At 44.4% G+C, this 22,779-nt stretch overlaps 1 protein-coding gene across 2 annotated transcripts in view; it reads left to right on the top strand.

Annotated features, from left to right (window-relative positions):
- The first annotated feature begins 12,111 nt into the window (after window positions 1-12,111).
- Window positions 12,112-22,779, top strand: part of LOC146186195 (transmembrane protein 145-like) — a 28,585-nt gene continuing 17,917 nt past the window's right edge. For both annotated transcript variants that reach the window (XM_084605639.1, XM_084605640.1), the window contains exons 1-6: window positions 12,112-12,261; window positions 13,448-13,522; window positions 14,819-14,893; window positions 16,381-16,566; window positions 20,150-20,231; window positions 20,813-20,884. In XM_084605639.1, the coding sequence (XP_084461765.1) occupies window positions 12,160-12,261; window positions 13,448-13,522; window positions 14,819-14,893; window positions 16,381-16,566; window positions 20,150-20,231; window positions 20,813-20,884 (592 nt within the window). In that variant the 5' untranslated portion in view covers window positions 12,112-12,159. The remainder of the gene's footprint in view (window positions 12,262-13,447; window positions 13,523-14,818; window positions 14,894-16,380; window positions 16,567-20,149; window positions 20,232-20,812; window positions 20,885-22,779) is intronic.

Here is a 22,779-nt window from a genome sequence, read left to right as displayed (position 1 = left end):
TTATTTTCTGCTGGCAAACGTGTGTTCGGTAAGAGTAAACTCGGCGGATGTGATAGCATCATTAGCGCATGACTCTAGACAGGGTACAAATCGCTGTTGCTGTCGTACTCTGTTGAAAGGCGACAAAGGACATTCGAGACGAGGCGCACAAAACGAAGAAAATAATCTTGAACATCATAAAAACTCGGAAGCGTTATTTCCTGTGCGAGTTGCTTCATTTTTAGGAGCAGAATGAGCCGGCGAAAAACAAGACACACATACGCCTGCTTATATGTGTGTTTGTGTTCGTCTCCTAGTCCAGCGCCTTGCTTTCCGTCGGTTCTTTCTGCTCTTATTGCAGAAAACCCTCGCGTGATCATGACGGTTCCAGAGCGTTCTAGTTGCAAATACGAAGTGATAAGGCCGACGTGTAGTAGTTATGACACGACTCTTAAGGTCGCCATAGCAACGGAGGTGATCGAACAGCCCGACAAACCTCTGTGACTTGGGATGACCTACTCATTATATATGTACATTTTCGGATAATAAAGGATTAATTGGTTGTTATTAGGCGACATCTTATACAGCTTGTTCGGCCGAAAAGCTGTTTGCGTCGTAGTGGTTGGAGCTCGACTTCTCGATTTCTCGACTTAAAACTACACTTAGATACCTTGTACTTGCGGAGCGGCTTACATGGGCCAGACGGGGCGATGTATAAATGTTCATTTGAGTGAACATTACAACTGCCGGTCCAATGATTTGTCATGCAATCTTGCCTGTCATTGGAAGAAAGGTACATGCACTCCTCTTTTCTCTAACACCGCCATCCCCGCCAAACATAAAGAAATGTTAACACGTGAAATTATAGAATCATTTCATATTCACGATAACAGTGGCGGATGTATAAGCGATCCTTCTACCGCTCTCAATGATAGAGTTCTCTTATTTATCCGGAAAAGACATCTGTCTCACGTGTATGCGCCATGGGGATGATGTGTGTGTCTTGTCACCATCATGTCTGATTAGTAGTTTTTGTTGTCTTCCTTTGCTTTTGGTGTTTTCCTGGTTAGGACAGCATTTAAAGCACGTTTTCTTCCAATAAAAATTCAGTTGCGAGTCAGCGCTTGTGTTGCGTCTTTCTTCGTTTGTCTCGTTTTCCCGCGCTGTTTTCACTATGAAGTTGTCGACACCGCGTTTAGGAAATAATCGGGGGCGGCATAGAATACCACTTGTGGTTCTAGTGACTGATGATTGATTACTGTGTGATAGTTAATGACGACCTAATGACGTCACTCCAAATAATTGATGAACTGGTTAATCAACAAAAATAATAAAGGGAGTCCGAAGGCATCAAAATGCTCAGAATGAAAAACCAATGCTTGATGATGCAAACTAAAAAAGATTTAGGTGTGCAATTCATCAATTAATAAAATATTTGAAAAAAAAATGAGACAAAAAGAACGTCAAAAGAGTCAAAATGGTCAGCGTGAAATGCCAATCCATCCTGATGCTAATTAAGCAAATTTAGAGCGTTAATTGATTTAAATATTTTAATTTATTGGAGCATTGAAAAATTAGATGAAATGGGTTCAAGAGTGTTAAATTCCCAGAATGAAAAAATCAATACTAAATGATGGTAATTAAGAAAATTTATTGCGTAATTAATCAAGTCATTGAATTAATTGGGCGAAATGAAACATTGGGAAAAGGAGCGTAAAAAGGTGTCAAAATGCTCAGAATGGAAAACCAATGTTGATGACGGTAAGTATCGGTGTATAAAAAAAAGTGAAATATAAAGAAACAAAAAAACATCGCCTGTGAGTATGAAACGCTATTGCGTCATATCTATAAAGGTAGACTTCCCAGCGTTGCATTAAAGCGCATTCTGCTGAACACGCACTGAGACGCGAGAAATTTTAAGCAGCATATAAGCTTACCGAAAAATATAAAGAAATAAACAAGATAAAGTTAAAATTGAGAAATTGTCCTTGTATGTGGAACGCTATCGCGTCATAACCCTTAAAGCCGGAGCTTGTGTTCCCCTAATTATTATTATTATTATTATTATTATTATTATTATTATTATTATTATTATTATTATTATTATTATTATTATTATTATTATTATTATTATTATTATTATTATTATTATTATTATTATTATTATTATTATTATTGATGTTTCCTCGGCGATCAAGAACTCCTCATTTCTTTTTTATGCTGGTGAAATAAAACTATTCATGTTTATACTATCTTTTCCAGATTGCTTCTTGTTGCAATCGGACATATCTGCTTTTTTCTTTTTATTGGTGTGCGAAGAACCGACTTATTCTCAATTCTTCCAAAACTATAGGGTTGTCTCATTTACTCGTAAAACACACAGCTTTCACTACCATTATTCTGTGAATTCTGTGCTGTTGGACAGAGTTGATGAAATTAATGACCTTGGTGTACTTTTTGACCGCACCCTCAGCTTCTCCTCTCATACTAATCGCATTGCTCAGTGGGCTATGCGCACGCTCGGATTCATTTGCAGACTTTAGAGAGAGTTCCGTACTCCACTTCCGTTCCTAAAACTGTACCTGTCCATATGCTTGCCCCTCTTGGAGTACGCGTCGGTTGTTTGCAATGGCACTTGCAAATCGAAATTGGAAAAGGGGACAGAGTACAAAAAACAAATTTAAGGATATTTCGATATCACTTTCCTTGCGCAACTTCCTCCTCTCGCTCCACCAGGAGTACCCCACTGAATCTTCCTTCTCTTAACTGCCGTCGTGTCAGAGTTGATATTTCTCTGTACAAACTCCTTCATGGCCGCATTATGTGCCCTCAGCTCTTAGAGTACATCCTACTGCGTGTTCCGCGAAAGAGCATGAGGGAATTCAGACCATTTCAAATTTATCCGTCTCTTCATTCCCATTTCCGTCTCGACAGAATGCAGTGGCTATTTAACTCTTTTTGTCATCACCTTGACATCTTCCAAAATCGCTCTGTTCATTTGTATTGGACCTTCGCAGCATTGTATTCTAAATAGTACTTTATCACACATAACTCCCACTTTTTAGCCTAAAATATTGCATTTGCTTCACTTTTTGCTTTTACTCCTGTTCAATATGCTGTCTGTATCTTGAACTGCTTATTACCCGTTTCTTATTTATATTTTAACTTTAAACTTTATATTCGAATCTTACTGTCCCGCGTTCAATTCTAGTTCTTTCTTGTATTTTCCTGTAATTCTAGCCTGTGTTATAAGCACCACGCACATGTTGCGCCTGGAATGGTTGTTTATTTTATGTATATTTCTATATTACTATAATCAATGTCAGTTATTTGTTGTTTTTTTCTCTCTATCTACCGTTTTTTTTTTCTTTCGTGATGTGCTCAACAATTCTCTCACTGTGTATATAAGTGATGCTACTCATTGATTGCTTTCTTTCCGTGACACTTTTCGTCTCAGTTTCATTTCATGTGTTATTTATTTCTTCTTTTGTGTTCACTCAGGTTGTGTAAACTTGTTTGGGCATTTTCATTTTTTTGTTATTTGTGGTGCAGCACGAAACCACATGGTTGTTCTTGCGCACATTAAATAAAGATTGATTGAGTGATTGATTATTATTACTATTATAAAACGTTATTATATTATTATTATCATTATTATTAGTTTTATAAAAAACGATTATTTTAAAAAATTTACGGATGGTAGTAGTTGTGCAGTCAGCTAAAATATCCCTTTCCGAACGAAACCTCTTGCGGCCTTTGAAAATTGACTTGGAATTTTCTCGGCAGACGGTAAATGTCGTTTTTTGCTCTGTTCTATCATAACTGCATGGTCATTCGGCCACGACGCGCCGATGGAGTTTATTCAGGATCATCTGGAAGGAGTTGATGCAATACTGCAATATACTGCCACCTAGCGTTGCCAGGTGGCGCATGACTGAGGTGTGAAAGGAGGACGAAGTTGAAGAGGACGACAAAGTGTCGTTTGCACGTTTGCGTCTGTGCTGCTGTGTTCTTGTGTCTGGGCTACCCCCTGCTATCATTGGTATCCTTAGTCACCATGTACGTGACATTCTGGTGGAGCTGCTGGGTAAAGCGATCGCCTATGCAAGAATCTCCATCTACAAGACGTCGCGCCAGCCCTGTACCATTGGACACCCCCGTGCATCGCTCCAGTCGATGGCTCCAGGGACTGTCTCCGGAGTTTCAGCCATCACCCGCCGCCATGACATCTAGTGCTCCTGCTCAGCAGGTGACGGGCGTCGCAGCGGCCTTTAACTACACCTTGCAGGCCCCTCGGGTACCGAAGTCTTTCCATGGGGACCTCTTTGAGGATGTCGAGGACTGGTTCCTTGAGTTTGAACGTGTCGCTGCATTCAACCAGTGGGACGATGCTGCCAAACTAAGGAACGTCTACTTCAGCCTTGAGGACGGCGCCCGTATCTGGTTCGAGAACCGAGAGCAAGCATTAACTTCGTGGCGGGAATTCCGTCGTCAACTGCTCGAGGCTTACACTAGCGCAGATCGTCGCGAGCATGCAGAACGTGCCATTCACTCTCGCATCCAAAGGCCGAATGAGAGTGTCCAAGCATACGTCGAGGACATGACGCGCCTCTTCAGGCGAGCCGATCCCGCCATGTCCGAGGACAAAAAGGTCAGGCACTTGATGCAGGGTTTGAAAGAGCAGTTGTTCGCAGGCCTTGTGCGAAACCCACCGTCGACTGTAAACGGATTCCTTGCGGAGGCCACCACAATGGAAAAGGTGCTACACCAACGTGCCGTGGCTTATGACCGACCTTTTCATACAAGCACAATCGCGGAATCATTTGCATCTTCAGAGCGGCATCCCGATGCATTGCGCGAACTGATTCGCAGCGTCGTGCGCGAAGAACTAAGCAAGTTCTGGAGCCCTCTGCAGCAATCGCCAACTTCCGTTTCTGCTATAGTGCGGGAGGAGGTGCGGCAGGCGCTCAAGAGCCCTCTTTCGCCTGTAGTTCCGAGCCCGCCATTGCTGTCGGGGACCGACAATCGTCCCACATATGCGCAAGTTCTGCAGAGTCAGGCTCCCCCTTCACCACCGCCCATTCTCGCGCCACCTACAGGTCCGCTGCCCTCGGTGCAGCCAGTGCAGAACTTCGACAATCGTCCGCTGCCCCGACGCAAAGCCGACATTTGGCGCACGCCTGACCGCCGTCCGCTTTGCTTCCACTGCGGTGAACCAGGACATCTCTACCGGGATTGTCCGTATCGACGCCTCGGTCTCCACGGCTTCCGCATCGACTCGCCTCCTCCCCGGTTTGGTCAACGACCCCGAGTTATTGAGGAGTACCTGGTGGAGCAGCGTTCTTCATCTCGTTCGCAGCGTCAGCCCCGCTCCCCTTCGCCATGCGCTCCTCCTCGTTCACTCACGGTTCCTCGCGAGAGGACCAAGGCCGCTCGTCTAGCCCTGGTCGGGAAAACTGAAAACAGCGACCTTCGGGGGCGAGGCCGCTGGTAGTCGCTGCGTTGAAGACCTCCCGTCGTCGCCGCTTCGATCCGACCGCGAGCTGCTGGTACCGTCACCTAGGGAAGCAAAAAGCGTTTCTCTGGACATTCCGGTTATTTTAGACGGTCGCACTACGGTCAATGCATTAGTGGACACCGGTGCCGATTATTCAATTTTGAGTGGTCGCATGGCGACTGTTTTGAGGAAGGTGCTCACGGCTTGGCCAGGTGTGTACCTTCGAACCGCCGGCGGTCATATAGTTACTCCAAAGGGGATGTGCACGGCTCGCATTCAGATTAACGGACGTACGTTCGTCTTAAGTTGCGTTGTTTTAAGTGACTGCTCCCGTGACCTTATTCTCGGCATTGACTTTCTGCGGCAGTACGGAGCAGTTATCGACCTGCGAAATAGACTCGTCACGTTTTCGATGGGACAATCTACCGAACAAGATAGCAGCAGTCCTTGCAATACCGCACTTCGTGTTTCCGCTGAGAGCGTCTCGCTGCCGCCGCGAAGCAGTGCTCTTGTGGAAGTTACCTGTGACGATTTCCGTACCGGTGATGCTGTAGCGGAGGCGAACCATACACTCCTGCTTGCTCATGGCATTTGCGCTCCCCGAAGTTTATTGTCGTTTCACAATGGCCGGGCTGCACTCCTTGTCACAAATTTTTCTAATGAGTACCGACACTTGTTCCCGGGGACTGCTATCGCTTTTGCTGACCATGTTGCGCACGATCCGGTCTGTTTTGCATCCACGGCAGTAGAAACTAACGAGCCATCTCTTGACAACATCGACATTAACTGTCACTTGTCAAAGGAGAAACGGCGGGCTTTAGAGCAACTGCTGCTAGACTTCAAGCACTGCTTTGCTTCTTCCTCGAAGGTTCGTCAAACGCCTATCACACAACATCGCATCATTACTTATGACGACGTTCGCCCAATACGACAGCAGCCTTATCGTGTGTCTGCCAAAGAACGAGAAGTGATCCAGACGCAAGTTCAGGAGATGCTGGATGATGGTGTGGTGCAGCCTTCACAAAGTCCGTGGTCTTCACCTGTAGTCCTTGTCAAAAAGAAAGACGGCACTCTTCGATTTTGCGTCGACTATCGGAAATCGAATAATGTGACAAAGAAAGATGTATACCCGTTGCCGCGCATCGATGACTCACTGGACAGATTGCGACGTGCGAAGTATTTTTCATCTATTGATTTAAAAAGCGGCTATTGGCAAATCGAAGTAGACGAAAGAGACCGAGAAAAAACCGCATTCGTCACTCCAGATGGCCTATATGAATTCAAAGTACTCCCATTTGGATTGTGCTCTGCCCCAGCTACATTCCACAGGATGATGGACACCGTCCTCACTGGCCTAAAGTGGCAGATCTGTCTTGTGTACTTGGACGATGTAGTTGTTTTTTCCGAAACATTTGATCAACACCTCGAACGCCTTCGAGCTGTCCTGGAAGCCCTCCGTTCTGCTGATCTCACGCTGAAGCCCCAGAAATGCCACTTCGGGTATACAGAACTTAAGTTCCTCGGCCATGTTGTAAGCGCTGATGGGGTGCGCCCGGACCCCGATAAGACTGCTGCCGTCGCACGATTTCCCGTTCCAGCTAATAAGAAGGCTGTTCAGCGCTTCCTCGGCCTGTGCGCATATTATCGGCGTTTCATTGCGGACTTTTCTCAAATCGCAGAACCTCTGACGCGCCTTACAAGGAAGGACACCTCCTTTGTGTGGAACTCTGAGCAGCAGATGGCCTTCTCTTTGCTTCGTGAGCGCCTTCAAACATCCCCTGTTCTGGCGCACTTCGATGAAGCGGCTGACACTGAGGTACACACTGACGCCAGTAGTATCGGTCTTGGCGCGGTCCTTGTTCAGCATCAAGACGGGTTTGAGCGAGTAATAGCCTATGCTAGCCGCACTCTCTCTCGTGCCGAAATGAACTATTCCACCTCAGAAAAGGAATGCCTGGCGGTCGTATGGGCTACTATGAAGTTTCGTCCCTATCTTTACAGCCGGCCATTTAAAGTCGTCACCGACCATCATTGTTTGTGCTGGCTGGCAAATCTGCGATACCCTTCTGGACGACTTGCACGCTGGAGTTTACGGCTTCAGGAGTTTAACATAACCATTGTTTACAAGTCCGGCCGCAAACACGAAGACGCCGACACGCTGTCACGAGCACCCGTTGACACTGGCGATACTACAGCCGATGACGATAGCGGTTTTCTAGGAGCCCTCAGCGCATCTGAGCTCAGGGATCGACAAAGAGCTGATCCAGACGTCCTTCCACTCATCGATTATCTGGAAGGGCGTGATACGACCCTGCCTCGACACCTATCTCGGCGCCTTGGTTCCTTCTGCATACGGCAAGGCGTCTTGTATAAAAGAAACTCCCAGAGCCAAGACAGAACTTACCTTCTGGTAGTGCCATGCGAGCTCCGTGAGGATATTCTCCTTGCTTGCCATGATGAACCAACGTCTGGTCATTTGGGTTCCTCACGGACTCTTGCTCGAGTGCGCAACATGTATTACTGGCCAGGACTTTCCGCAGCTGTGAAACGCTACGTACGAAGCTGTCGCGAATGCCAGCGCCGTAAAACACCGCCCCAGAAGCCTGCCGGATTTCTCAAGCCCGTTAAAGTACCCCGCATTCCGTTCGAACAAATTGTAATGGATCTCCTTGGCCCTTTCCCTTTGTCGCAGGCCGGAAACAAATGGATAGTAGTCGCTACTGACTACCTGACTCGATACGCTGAGACAAAGGCAATCCCTCATGCCACAGCTTCCGAAGTAGCAGAGTTTTTCATGCACAACATAGTCTTGCGGCATGGCGCCCCTTCCTACGTCATTACCGACAGAGGGACAGCTTTCACTTCACAGCTGATCGACCACATATTTGAGCTGAGTTGCACGACCCATCGCAAAACCACAGCGTACCATCCACAAAGCAATGGCCTTACAGGAAGATTGAATAAGACGATTGCGGACATGTTGGCAATGTACGTCGATGTGCAGCACAAGACCTGGGACGAGGTGCTGCCGTACGTTACATTTGCGTATAATACAGCCTTACAAGAGACAGCGCGCTTCACACCATTTCGACTTGTTTACGGACGCGAAGTTCAAAGCATGCTCGATTCCATGCTCCCGTGCCCAGATGATGACCAGCTATCCTCAGATGCCCAGCAATATGCCATCCGCGCTGAGGAAGCCCGCCAGCTCGCCCGTGTGCACATTGGGCAGCAGCAGACCACTGACGCGCACCGTTACAACCTCCGGCACCGCCAGGTTGACTACAAGCCTGGAGACCAAGTCTGGGTATGGACACCAGTTCGCCGTCCAGGCTTGTGAGAGAAACTCCTTTCCCGCTACTTCGGGCCGTACAAAGTGTTGCGCCGTGTGAGTGACCTCAGTTATGAAGTTATCCCAGATGGTGCCACACAACCAAAACGTCGAAAGCACCGCTCGGACATTGTGCACATTGTGCGACTGAAGCCGTACTACCACCGATAGCGTATGGCCACCCGCTGTGACCACTCTCTTGCTTTTCACATCATTTTTACCGGCCCTTCTCATTTTTTTTTTTCGGAGGGAGGGGGTAATGCCACCTAGCGTTGCCAGGTGGCGCATGACTGAGGTGTGAAAGGAGGACGAAGTTGAAGAGGACGACAAAGTGTCGCTTGCACGTTTGCGTCTGTGCTGCTGTGTTCTTGTGTCTGGGCTACCCCTGCTATCATTGGTATCCTTAGTCACCGTGTACGTGACAATATATATATATATATATATATATATATATATATATATATATATATATATATATATACAGTACTGCCATTTTTTACGATGCAGTGGGCTATAAAAACAGTTCAAAATACAAAAGAAATACATCAAAAACCACGTTTCATGCTAGAGACAAAGCTGAGCACTTCTTCATGTAAAGAAATGCTTAGCAAGCCGTGAAAGCACAATTAAAAGGAAAAAAAAAACAGGAAATATTTTCGCAAAAAAAGAAGGCAGCGCAGTTTTCGTCTTGAAGGGATAACGGTAGTATAACTGCACCACCTACACATTGACAACGAGGCTGTGAAAATATAGCATATTGCGCACCTCGTAAACAGTACATGACTGAGCACCGACATGAGCTATTGGTATGATGACAAGTGGAATTTGGGTTGGGATATATGAATCACGCCCCCGCAGATTCGGCCTTCTCAGCTGAAAGCCTGTTCGATTCATTGAGTGTACAGAGAAAGAATAATTGCTTGCAGTCTTCGGTATGACTAGAAATTATTTCAACTTTCTCGAGCGGTATCGGTATGAATGCATTTGCCTCCTTACAACGGTCTGTATGTAGATTTCGCTGATTATTCCAAGCTTACCGTGAAATATTAAGCGTGGATATTTTAAGCGATCACAATAACGGCGTACTTGTAAGGCATTCCGGCCTGCCTTTTTAGCCAGGATATTTGAAGATGTACGCCAACTGTAAGAAATATACACAAATCTAGCAGCTTTCTTCTGTATGCGTTCAATCTTTCTTACGTTTGCATGAGAGTAGGGATCTTATATAACGGAGGCGTATTCTAGTCCTGAGCGAATGAAGGTTCTATAAGCCAATAATTTAATATTTCAAGGTGATCGCTGCAACATTCACCGTAAATATCCAAATTTTCGGATAACCCTTTTTTTCTGAATGTAAAATATGAGAAAGTTCCACCTAATGTCGGAAGGGATAACGATACCAAAGTATTTGTAGCTGTCAACTACTGATAGAATGCGCAAAATGTGATCTTTTTACTTTGTTTTTCCAATTACTGCCATCAAAACCGTTTTATTTGTATCGATGCTCGTTTGCCACTATTCACATCATTCCGCTAACTTCGACGGCGCGCAATTTAAAAGAATTTGGTCATTGGGATTATCAATTTCTTGACATAGCACGCAATCGTCAGCAAAGAGCCGTATATTTAAAGACACATCCCTTACAACATGATTAATCCTTAAAAAAGAATAGTGGTTCCATCCCTGACCCCTGAGCAGTTCCTTATTTAACAGTCGCAGAATTCGAGCTCGTGCTGCCGCAGATTGGTATAACGAAAAGACAGGTAGGCTAAGCCAGCAACGTAACACTGTTTACAGGGGTAGTAACTTGTATTTTTAGTAAGAGCTTACGGTGAGAAATATGATAGGTGAATCGACCGACTCGCTTACGGGCAGTATAAGCTTAAAACATATGCATGTGTTGAGGCGAGTACATGTGCCCAGTGTGGCACAACAGCAGCGCTTGGCCAGTTCGTTTTGAAAAAAACACATATAAAGCACTGGATCGCTTCCGGCGGTATATTCTTAATAATCTGCAGAATATGCTGTCCGCCTATTTGGAGGCGACGGGTTCCTAATGCTTTCCATGCAACAGTACCCGCGAAGAAATACATAACAGCCCAACATCGACAATCGGCTTCGATATATATATACGCCAACATGTGTCTAAGAGTGATTTCTGCACTTCTGTTTGTTGCAACAGTGGCTAACTGCGACTCAAGCTACAAGAAGCGCCGTAGTGGAGAGCTCCGGGAATTTCAACCATCTGGGATTCTTTAACGGGCACTGACATCGCACACTACACGGGCGCCTTGCTTTTCGCCTCCATCGAAAAGCGGCCGCCGTGGCCACCAGGATTCGTCAAGCGCTTTAACCACTGAGCCACCGCTGCGGGGCGTTTCAGCAGTGGATCCCACGCGAATGACAATCTGGCACTGCACTCGCATTCTCCTGCGCCCCTATGTTGCCATCTCGTCACTGGAAGAAACGAAAGCTGCAGTTATATGGTCCCGTTTATGTCGAAAAGGGCCGTATTACACAGCGATCGCATCAAAAACTGGTCAAATCTATCACAAATCGATCGTTTAGACATGCTCCTAGAGGTTCATTTTGACCGGCGGACATATCGACCACTAGGAGCAGAGCTACCTGATAGGTTTGTGACAGTTTTTGGGGATATGATTGTGGTGTAATATTTACGTAATCCGGCACAAGTAACTCGTTCTGATTTTAGTGAGTAGCACTACCTGCGCCAAACTGACCTAAGATTAGACACCAATACCCTGCCTACTCGGCAAAAATCTTCCCACATTTGGGCTGTCTTTGACAGCCCAAATGCGATCTAGCGATCTAGCAGATTAATTTTCAGCTGTGTGAGGATAGTTGGCACTATTTTATAGGATAGCTGTGTAGCAGCTGTGTGAGGATAGTTGGCACTATTATTCGTGCATAATCTTTTTCTTTTGGGTTGAAAACGACCGTTTCTGTTCTCTTCTCTACTCAGCTAGCGTTGGCGAGACGCTAGAGAGTGAACCAAACAAATTGCATGCCAATGTTTGACACACGCACCCAAAATATATTAAACGCCTCGCCAGTGACGGTCTCGTGTTTTAAGAATGGCCTGGGTCGGTGTTGACCAATTTGCATCGAGCGCTACCTGACGTCGGCACGCCACGAGCATAGCGTCGGAGTTCCAGTAAGACCTCTCGCGGCTTCTGACGACTGTTCGATCAACTCCGTCGCTATGACAACCTGAAGGACCTCCAAACAAGTAGAGTACTTGGTGAGTGCAGTCCGCCCGCGGAAACCCCAAGCTGCGGGCTCTCGGCCCCTTTCGGGCTTATGTGCGCCGCTGTTGGATATTGCGTCTGCCATGGTTGGTGCTGGCTTTCTGCAAACGTCAATAGCCATACTTGTTCTCCTCGCCACTCTCTGTCATTGCAAAGTTGTTCAAGGAGTTCTCAAAACCCCGGAGGTAAGTTAAAAGGGACTGTTTACCGTTCTTTTTGTTTTATAAAGTTGCTCCCCTAATGTTTACCTTCCCAACTCTAGCATTTAAGCTTTATTTTTGTGGTACGCCCTTAAGAGAAAACACAATGTAGACCAAAGTGATGCGCTTTGTAGTCTTGATAGACCGAAGCCTTTGTGAGCGGGTTCTTTTATTATAGATCTCGCACTTGATGTATATCTGTTTGAGAAATTGCTAGCAGTTTTTCCAATGATTAAAGACGTTTGCCTTGAACAAGATCTTTCAATAAACGAAACAAGAAATTATATTTTAAATAACGGCATATGTGTAGGACAAAAAAACGCATTGTTACGGATTCAACAAGCCCAAGTATTTTCCCATTGATTTTGTTTTTATGGACAGCGTTCGCTTCACGGAAGCCTCCCTGATCGCTACATATGTAATTGTCACCTTCTGAAATGACTGCAGTTGCGCTATAGGTCAGCCATTCTAATTTTCTTTTGTCTTGCCTACTTTCATGATTATCGAAGTTAAACGGTAATTAGAGCAGTTCACTCATCTGAACAGAAGTTGTGTTGTCCGGTACTGTCCCCTCCTTAAATCCTCATCGTACGTGTTCAATACCTAAATCCCGTTGGAGACTGGCAAGTCAAAGAGGAGCACTAACAGCGTGGCATCTGTATATATTTTAGTCTGTAGCTGCTTTCGAAATGCCGTTTTCATTTTGTTACACAATGCTCCGGTCAAGTATGCCCAGCAGCAGTGTGTGGGCAGCCACGTTCCCGTTTACAACACTTTACGAACCTTCACATTCTCATAGTATTTCTAAAATCACACTCTGTGCTTATCTATGAAACTTCCTGAAGTCTTCCCATCGGGATGTCAAATATAATCTGAAGTGCATAATGTTATCATTACGCAGTACCTAATTTTATAACAGTGTGAGCAATTAGCAAGGGACTCAAGACTTTCCTGGGACATTTTTTGAGGCTTTTGTACATGTAGCAGCTTAGCATTTATGTGTATTTTATTGCACTTCCAGCCATCAATATTGCGTGCCAAGGAACAGAGCTGAGGCTTCATGCACTAGAGTTGAATTTAACTTTTTAACCAATTAGAGCTTGTTTATGAGTATTTTACGTGAAATTAACATCTAAGCACAAATTAATCAGCCTGACATTTCTTTTCGCAGAACTGGGCCTTTCTGACAAGGTTCTGCTTCTTTTCAAAACACGGCCATTTCATTTACGAGCTCGAATACCCAGTGGTAAGTTAAACAAAAAGGAACACCTTGCACTGTTAGCGGTCATATAGAACGCTAAGAGAAAGCCAGTGATAAGCTACATACCCCTACCTGTTCTGATATTTGCTGAGAATATATAGTTGGCCACCCGTCTAAAATCTGACTTTTATGCAGCGGAGGGGTCGCTGCAAGAACGCAGCACTTGTAAATTTCATCTTCGTCTAAATTCATACTAATTTGATTACTTATTCTTAATATGTTTTGTCATTGTAACCTCAGATGCTTATCATTGAGAACTCTGTTTTTAGCAACAGCTACGAAGCTAACACTGCCTTCCGCTCCTCAAAATACTGACGACCTCAATGCGGCGAGATATAAGCACCTATAAGACTTCACCCATTCCACTTTTCCTAGGAAGATGGTCGGCCTTCACTCAACTATTTACGGCTATTTGACGCCGACGTGAGGAAAGCACAGTTTCAAGCGTGGGTTCATCTGTGCTTTAATGAGGTGCTCTGTAATTCCCTTCAGCCCCTTTTCTTACCTGGCCTCCGCTCCTATGCTTCGACTTCCCGTCATAAGTCTTCAGACTGGAGGTCCTTCAAAATGCTCAGAATGTCATCACATACACTTTCATTTCAGTTTCCTTCCTTAAGACCCCACGGTGAACAGGTGGTGTCCACGACATGTTGGGGAAGTTCGTATAAATTTAGCTGCACATGGGAGACAAGAGGCTGAAAAGCTAATTCTGTTCGGGCTCGTGAACGAAAAACTTTGAACGTGTGACTGCTTAGATGAGATATGTATGATGCTGGCTTCAAGATGAAAGGGGCACAATTAAGCGCTATACACGATTGCTGGAACAGATAGCCGCATGTCATATTTATCAGGTTGCCGCGCATGTACGACCTTGTTTCGCGCTACAGCGACAAACGGAACTGCAAAGTAACTAAAATGCCTTTAATTATTGAGTAATGTATGTTTGAAACTGTAACAGACCTACAGTCGATTTTCTGATACAAAAGCCTCGCAGCGCTGTTTTTATGCATGTAAAATGCAGCTTGACGCTGTTTAAGATTAACGTTTTATTGATAGAAATAGTAGCTTTGAAGCCGGGTTTTCAAAAGTCAAACAACTTACGTTTGCTGTAGTACATGCAAAGTGGTACATGCTTGTATACGGTCATATAGCCCAAAGGATTCGAAGTCTGACTACAGTGGCTACAGCAGCGTTTGATGCAAATCATCGTAGATGGCATTCTTGCATGCTGATCTCGATTTTCGGCTTACATAGTCATATGATACATCTCTCTAATTACAGGAATATGGTCCGCAGAACCTCCTTCTTTATTATGATGAAAAACACCAATGGCCGGCTGTTTACAAGAAACCTAAGGTGGGACGCCGAAAATATATTTCTGATAGAATATTATTTTTTCTTTCTTTCATATTCAGAAATGTATTCTTACCCTTTCTCGTTACTAAAAAAGTTCACAACGCCAATTAGATCATGTCGGCAACGGTCATACAGCATATATTTTTAATTTTGCAATCTGAAGCATGATTGCTGGAGTATTTTTAACAGGACAAAAAGACCAGAAAGTAGCAAAAAATATTCACTCTAAATAAATATATCGTTGAAATCCCAATGAATTTTAAATTAGAACGGAATCTGGTCGAATAGATAAAGGTTAAATATTATTAAAGGGAGTAAAAATGCTTAACATTCGCGTTTTCGGTTCTGCTGAAGATTCCTCGCAGCAAAGTTCAGAGACAAAGCACTACGACCCCATATATTACCATTACTATGCTGAATACTAGTTACAACTAACAGAAAAACAGAAATGCAGACTTGATGCGGAAAAACTTGAGCGTCCTATCAGGTTTTTGATGTAATCTTGATGTAATGTTGAAATTTTTATTCTGTACCTTTCTCTCTTCTTTCTCCCTTTTAAATTAATGTCGGGACAAACTAACTTTGCGCTGGGGCATCGGACTGCTCAGTACACAATGATTTGCAAACAGACACCTGAACTTTAAATGAATTTTAGCATAAAGTACAGGTAGCCTTAGTAATTTGACTAGGCCTGAGAAGGAAGCCATGTTCCCACAGTGTACGCAAAGAGAGGGTCAGGATGCAAACGAGTGAGCCTTAGCCATGAGGTAGGGTAGCCTGCACTTGAGGCGACAGCGCAAACGACAGCGGGTGGACTACGGAGGATTCATGCTCACAGAAAATAAATTACAAGGGTTCAACGCTGCTGAACCAAATATTGAGCGAAAACATTAGCTGCGGGTGACCGAGCATTCTTCTTTTTTTCTTCTTCCTCAGCCCACATATAAAGCCCCGCTTTAACCAAGCCGTATGAACGTGCCTTAGTGGCCTATGGGGGTACCCTGAATGCCTGGGTCCTAGCAGGCTGATTCTCACATAACCGCCCCCCGTGAAACGAGAGACCCAAGTTGGCAGCTCCTGCCAGCCCATATATAAAGCCCAGCTCTAACCAAGCCGTATGACCGTGCCCAGCGCTCACCCTAGTGTCAAGTGGGGTGTGACGTCACAGCGTCACGTGGGGGCGGCCGCGCTACGCCGACCGCTTGAGTCCAGCTCTCACCCTAGTGTCACGTGGGATGTGACGTCACTGCGTCACGTGGGTGCGGCCGCGCCACGCTGAAGGCTCGAAACCTAGAGTAGTATTGCTTTCGCAATAAAATCGAGTTATGCATTACCACCAAATGCACTGGTGACCTCTAAGCGAGTTGTCTTATTCGTTATATTTCGTTATTCGACAATTTCAAGGACCACGAGGAATCGTACCTGTTATCTAGTACAGGCACTGATAAAAAGTTAAAACTGGAGCTTGTGATTTTCCCCGGCTGCAGACCTGCGCGCAGAAGGAGGCAGTCCTCAACCCTGCCCATGGCCAGATAGTCAACCTGACCCACCGCTATGAATGGTCCGAGTGCATCATTGAGGAGGGAGCTTACCGCTGCAGAGCAAAGCGCTACTTCAAGTCGGCCAGGGAGCGCTGGTGGTTTATCGCCATCAGCAACTGCAACGCCACCAAGGTGAACCCACGGACGCTACACCAATAGCATTGAACCTAACACTAGCGCTAAAATTAGCTTTATGCACTCTCAAAGAAAATTTGTAATCCTTTTCTTCTGTCAAGATGTCAACCCATGCATTCTACCCTCTCACACTCTAGTAGAGTGTTGCCATAATAAGCAGTCATCTTGTCTAGTAGTTACAAACAAGATAGCAAAAGGGGTTTAGCTAAGCTGGAGGGAAATCTCGCAAAGAGTAAAGAGGAGCGAGAAAAGTGTGCGCTGTAGGGCATTCACATTAGTAGAGACCTGCATCAAGTAGTAGCTTGTTGCATGAAGTAATTCTGCATATGGTCGAACAGGTCGCTTCGACGAGTTATTCGTCTTTGAAGAAGCATCATATGGACATAACATAATAAACATGCAGGCAAAGCAAGTTGCTGATTGTCTGATGGTTTCCCTTATCACCCGTCTCCGCGCTGCTCCGTCACTGCTACCGTCTTAGACTTCGCCTTGCCGCTAGAATCTTAAAGGTCTGCTTGATCGTGTCGGGCAGCAAGGAAATAAGGAGGCGACCTTATTCTTTTTTTTTTTTCACTGTCAAATACTATCTTTACATGAAAAATTACGCACTTTCAAAACAACCAAACTCTTGCGACAATAATATGATGGGCGTATGGAACACATAATCTAATTCTAGCTAACTATTTGTTTCTTTTTCTGGCGAAGAAGGACCTGAGACAAAAGTTGTCGAAATTGCTTCATAACTGCCGTTTTGAAAGGAGCAACTCAAAAACACAAGGACGTGAAAGGGGATAAAAGAAGCTCTAAGTCTTAACTAAAGTTTATTGAAGCAAACATGAAATATATGGAGAAGCCGAACAACAGCGTAAACCACTCAGTCACCACTAAGCTATATATTTCATGGTTGCTTCGATAAATTTTAGTTGCGAGTTAGCGCAAGCTAGCTGTCCCTATCCCATTTCACGCCCTTGATTTTCGTGCTGCTACTTTCAAGATGACACCTTACTAACACGCCAGAATTGCCATTCTTCTCCATAACTGCCCTGTCTTCCGCCCTTCCTAACAGTGCAGGAAGACAACAGCGGTAGAAGCAAATTTTTGAACCGTAGAATTATTTACGACCGTTTTACGTAAGAAAATTTCGATCCCTTGGTTTTTTTTTCTCTCTCTTTTTTTTTTTTTTACATAGGAACACTGCGGTTATCAAGGCGCACTAGCATTTTAAAGAGTGATATTAGTGGATTTTTTGGTCAAATATTATTGTATCTCCCCGTCAAATGCCTTCCTACTTCACTTTCAGAGGAGGAGGACTCAAATTCTAGCTCACTCATTAAAACTGGGTTCCCCCGGAATGTAAAAGAATACTATTAAAAGAACCATATGAAGGCAGATTACTTTAGGTCTTAGTCCTGCGTACAAATAGAACATAAGTTTCGTAAAGAAATGCAGCCCCCAAAGAACAAAGCGAATATAATCATTTTCTCCGAGTAATATTATAGCCTTTATTACGCACCTTGTTTTCTTTTTTGCGATACCCTTTCTTCTTTGCATTAAGTTGTTTCTGCGTCAACCCTCATCCCCTTTACGATCACAACATATTCCTTAATAGGTCATGCAGGCAATATCGCATGTATGTAGGCAATATATCGTATACGTGTAAGCACGTCCTTGTAATGTTTCTTCGGGAGGTGAGATGAGATTTTTGCGTGACCAAGGCCGTGAAGGCTTCTCACCTAAGACGGCCCAAAATGAACGCATTTGATCAACCTTTTCCATGTCCATGAATTGTTGGTAGTAAGGATTGATGGAACCGATGGTGAAACAGGCGCGCGCTGACGCGGACATAGAACGACAATCGTGACAAGCACCACCGCCAATCCGTTAAAGAAAGTGGGCCACCTAGTATTGATTTGTATTGAGCGGTCTCATTGGCCGGGAAATGTGTGCCGCTTTACGCATGCATGACCTTGGCTTTTGGCCATGGTCCACTGCACTGTACACGAGCCGTTTAGGCACTGTTTCCCAGACTACACGGATGAGTCGAAAATCATGGCGGCCGGATCGTCACGTAACGAAGTACAAGCGAGTATTCCGGCCGCGCGAGAGCCCTTAGTTACACCTATTGTTTATTTTAAGAAAACTTGCCAGCTTTGCAATAATCATTGAATAAAGTGCAACTCGGTGTTAGTTTCTCGCACCAGAATGCAATGACAGAGTTTGCCGGCGGTAAAAGTATACGTGTTCATAAATAATACCAATTGCTTCTTTTTGCATACCATTTTCATATGTGATATAAGGTTTCAAGTGGATGTGACACGTATATAAGGCTTTTATGTCCTAGGCTCACTCGACTGTGAATCTACTTGGTAATTTTCACTTGTACTTGCCGGAAGAAACGTATGGCATGATATCTGTACAACAATCTAATTTGAGCATAAACAACACTTTTTGGATTAGAAACGACAGTTACACATGAATCAGAGTGTGATGGGTTGTTTGCAAGTCCGTTGACAAGTTGCTGTCATCTTAAAGCAAACTGTCACTGGCAGGTTGGACAGGTTTCTATCTTTAAAGCTAGCAACAGATTTGACCCTCCCATTGTTTCCGCCAACTATTCGGCCCGAAGCATCTTTTTTTGTGTAGAAGGCTTCTATGCGAGTCACGCAGAATTTGGCTGTGAGGCAACAAACCTATGTCGGCCGCTGCAAGTTTCAAGCCATGATTCGAAAAACAGCAACGGCCATGGGGCTTTGTCATCGCGCTTTGGATTGCGATTTCGAGGGTTTGTTGCACGTGACCGAGGCAAGCGTTTCTATGGAGACGAAAAACAAAAAACTCTTCTTCGGTGAGATTGCGGTGGGCGAAAATTCATCTCAGAGCGGTTAGAATTATTTCAGCTCTGTGCAGTTGAGTTTCTCATAGACGACTGGAGAGCTTGAGACAAGAAGGTGATATTGTTTTATTAAATTGTGTTTTAGCACGTTACCGCATTTTCATGCGGCCGCCGTTCTCAAAATTTTAGATAATAACATGTGCATCTACACCTGCGGGTAAACCTAGCACCAATTGCCAGCGACCATCTGGACGAAAAAAACAAACTAAAATAATTTTCAAACAGTTACTTTCTACTGAACATTCAGCAAGAATGAGGGTCGGGAAAAGTGCGCCATTTTCGCATTTGTCGTTTCGTAAACAACGGTAATCGAGATTATTTCTCACCAGTCAGCAGTCACTTTTGCTAATCTTGTTCCGCTGCAGCAGCTGTGCTACAGGAAAAAGTAAACGTCGAACAAATGCTGGCGAATTATTTGGAAATGCCACTTCGCTGATAGCGAATACGCGTATGAAATCAGAGCGAAGATGTGCTTCGAACCAACGTTGTTGTTGCATTTGCAAACACAGATAGCTACTGAGGTGGCTTTATTTTAGCCTAAAGAATAACCTTATCATGACCATGCGCATTAATTAGGATGGGAACAGTCACAAAGGTATTTGCTGAGCAACTGCGGGAACAGTTTCAGCAGTTGAAATCTGCGAGTGATGCCTGATTAATAACTTTTTCTTCTTCGATATTCCATAGGGTCTCTACCTCGACTACACTCTCAAGTTGTACAATGACAACGACAGCTTCTGGTACAGACACTTCTCAGCGGACGAATTTTGTACGTTCATCGAGACTATAGTCTCTGTCTTTCATTTGTGGTCAAAGCATTCAAAACGCGGATGTTATAAGTTATATCCATTGTTAAACTATTAATCCCAAGCTTTGCGGAAAAAAAAAAAGAAAGTATCTTTTGCAAAAGGCTTGTTTTACGTACTCTGTGTTCCTTTGCATTGGCATTGTTGGCTTCTGCCATATATGTTTACATCACTAAGTACATTTTTTGAAATTTAACTCAGCGACCGACATTGGTAAAGGTACATTGTCATTGTATTGGTGCTTTTAAGGGCACACAATTAGCTGAGTTTGTGATGTATCTACACATGTATGTTATTGCATGTATAGGGCACGTACGTACAAAAAAAAAATGATCCTAATGCATCTTGTGCAATGCAGCATCATTAAAAAGAATAAAAATTCCAGATTAGCAACAGGGAAGCTCTTCCGTGCAGAATTTTCGATTTGCAGTACCAGTAGCAGACACGTATATGATGTAAATTACAACATAGTGCCTGGATTGCCAATTTTAATTCTTATCAAGCATGTGCTAAATCTAATCCGCAAAACACATGTCTCTTGCAGATATTCTCCACACGGATATCACTGCATTTTTCTTATACATAATTCTCTTCGTTGCCAGTTGCTATGGAGCATGTAAGTCTTAATTTTTTCCCAACTTTCGAGCACACTTAAGCAGTCCTATCTTCGTGTCGTATAGCTAGGTCATATTGCATGGTTTGTTCTAGGATAACAGCTCTCAGTTTTGAATATTACTGGTACTAGTAGGACTTCCTCTTTCACTAGACAGCTTTCCAGTCAGACTGAGAGGACCGCAATTCATCGTCATCATTACAGAATTACAGCAGGAAAGACAGCAAATCTATCGCATTGTGTTCAGCTATACATACTCACGTTGCGTAGTCTATAACTCATAGGATTTCGACTTCATTCTTGAAAAAAAAAAAAAGCTAGCTTTGAAACACAAGAGCTAACGTAGGTTGAATCAGCAAAATGAGACATGGACGCTGTCATGCGGTTGGTTTAGGCTATCCGCTGGATTCCGCTTGTTGCCATTGTTCAGCCTCATGCAGGGGCGATACATCTCGGAAACGTAGCACTCGCACCAACAATGAATTAATCTAAAATGAGGCTTAGACTGTGGAATGTCGGATTTTACCGTCCCGAAGTGACTGAGCTTATACAAGATGCCTAGTGGAAGGGGGGAGGCTTTGGATTAATTTAAATCACCTGGGTTTCTTTACCATATGCTGACATCGCATAGCACACAGGCTCATTTCGTGTTTCGCCGCCACAACCGTCACGAATGAAACTGAACCTAAATGTAATGCCACATTTAAAGATATTCCCACTATTCGACAACTATAGGCTGGCCCAGTATATTGAACAATTCGCATACAACGTTCAAAAATTCTGAGTAAGCTCCTCACCCATGACAATGCGATGTCAGGGGATACTACTACGCAGATATTAAAAAACTTTGGCTGCACTTAATAATCTAGCGTAGTATTTTTGATGTGCTCAATGCTGCCTACTCAACTAATTTGAAGAAATCTTTTCAGTTGCTCTGAAAGAGTGTCAACATGACAGCACATTGGCGGAAAACTCAGTCTTTTTTCTCCCCTTAAATCGTTTACCACTCACATAATGCACCCACCCCTACAACATGTACTTATGCCAATCAGGCACCATTGGTAATTCACCACCAAGCAATTCACAAATCAGGCAACACCACCGACCAAGGATCTTGTCCGATATTGTTTGTGCCGTCGGCCTGATTGTATAAGCTGCTTCTTGAGGTCACAACCACGTTTCCTCGCCCAGGTAATTCAAAACTAAACCCGGTATAGAGACTCCAACGCGAGAGTCTCTCATGCGGGTCTTTCAAGTTAGTGGAGCCAACACCGAAATCTATGGCGCCTATGACTGAAGAATGACTAGTCATGGCCTTAGTAGTGATTCCACTCAATAAAACGTTATCGGAGCGGATCTGAACCGGTCGTATTTGAGCCCGAGTATTAAGGTTCAGTAGCCGAGCGTCTAGACCACTGAGACATAAAGCGGATGATTACGAATCATGCTTAAGTATACAGCGTACGCCAGTGTGTGTGTGTGTGTGTGTGTGTGTGTGTGTGTGTGTGTGTGTGTGTGTGTGTGTGTGTGTGTGTGTGTGTGTGTGTGTGTGTGTGTGTGTGTGTGTGTGTGTGTGTGTGTGTGTGTGTGTGTGTGTGTGTGTGTGTGTGTGTGTGTGTGTGTGTGTGTGTGTGTGTGTGTGTGTGTGTGTGTGTGTGTGTGTGTGTGTGTGTGTGTGTGTGTGTGTGTGTGTGTGTGTGTGTGTGTGTGTGTGTGTGTGTGTGTGTGTGTGTGTGTGTGTGTGTGTGTGTGTGTGTGTGTGTGTGTGTGTGTGTCTGTGTGTGTCTGTGTCTGTGTCTGTGTCTGTGTCTGTGTGTGTGTGTGTGTGTGTGTGTGTGTGTGTGTGTGTGTGTGTGTGTGTGTGTGTGTGTGTGTGTGTGCGTGTGCGTGTGCGTGTG

This window comes from Amblyomma maculatum, chromosome 6, assembly GCF_055883805.1.
Source record: "Amblyomma maculatum isolate TAMU_Amacu chromosome 6, ASM5588380v1, whole genome shotgun sequence".
NCBI lineage: Eukaryota > Metazoa > Arthropoda > Arachnida > Ixodida > Ixodidae > Amblyomma > Amblyomma maculatum.
This window is presented reverse-complemented; position numbering and strand designations above follow the sequence as displayed.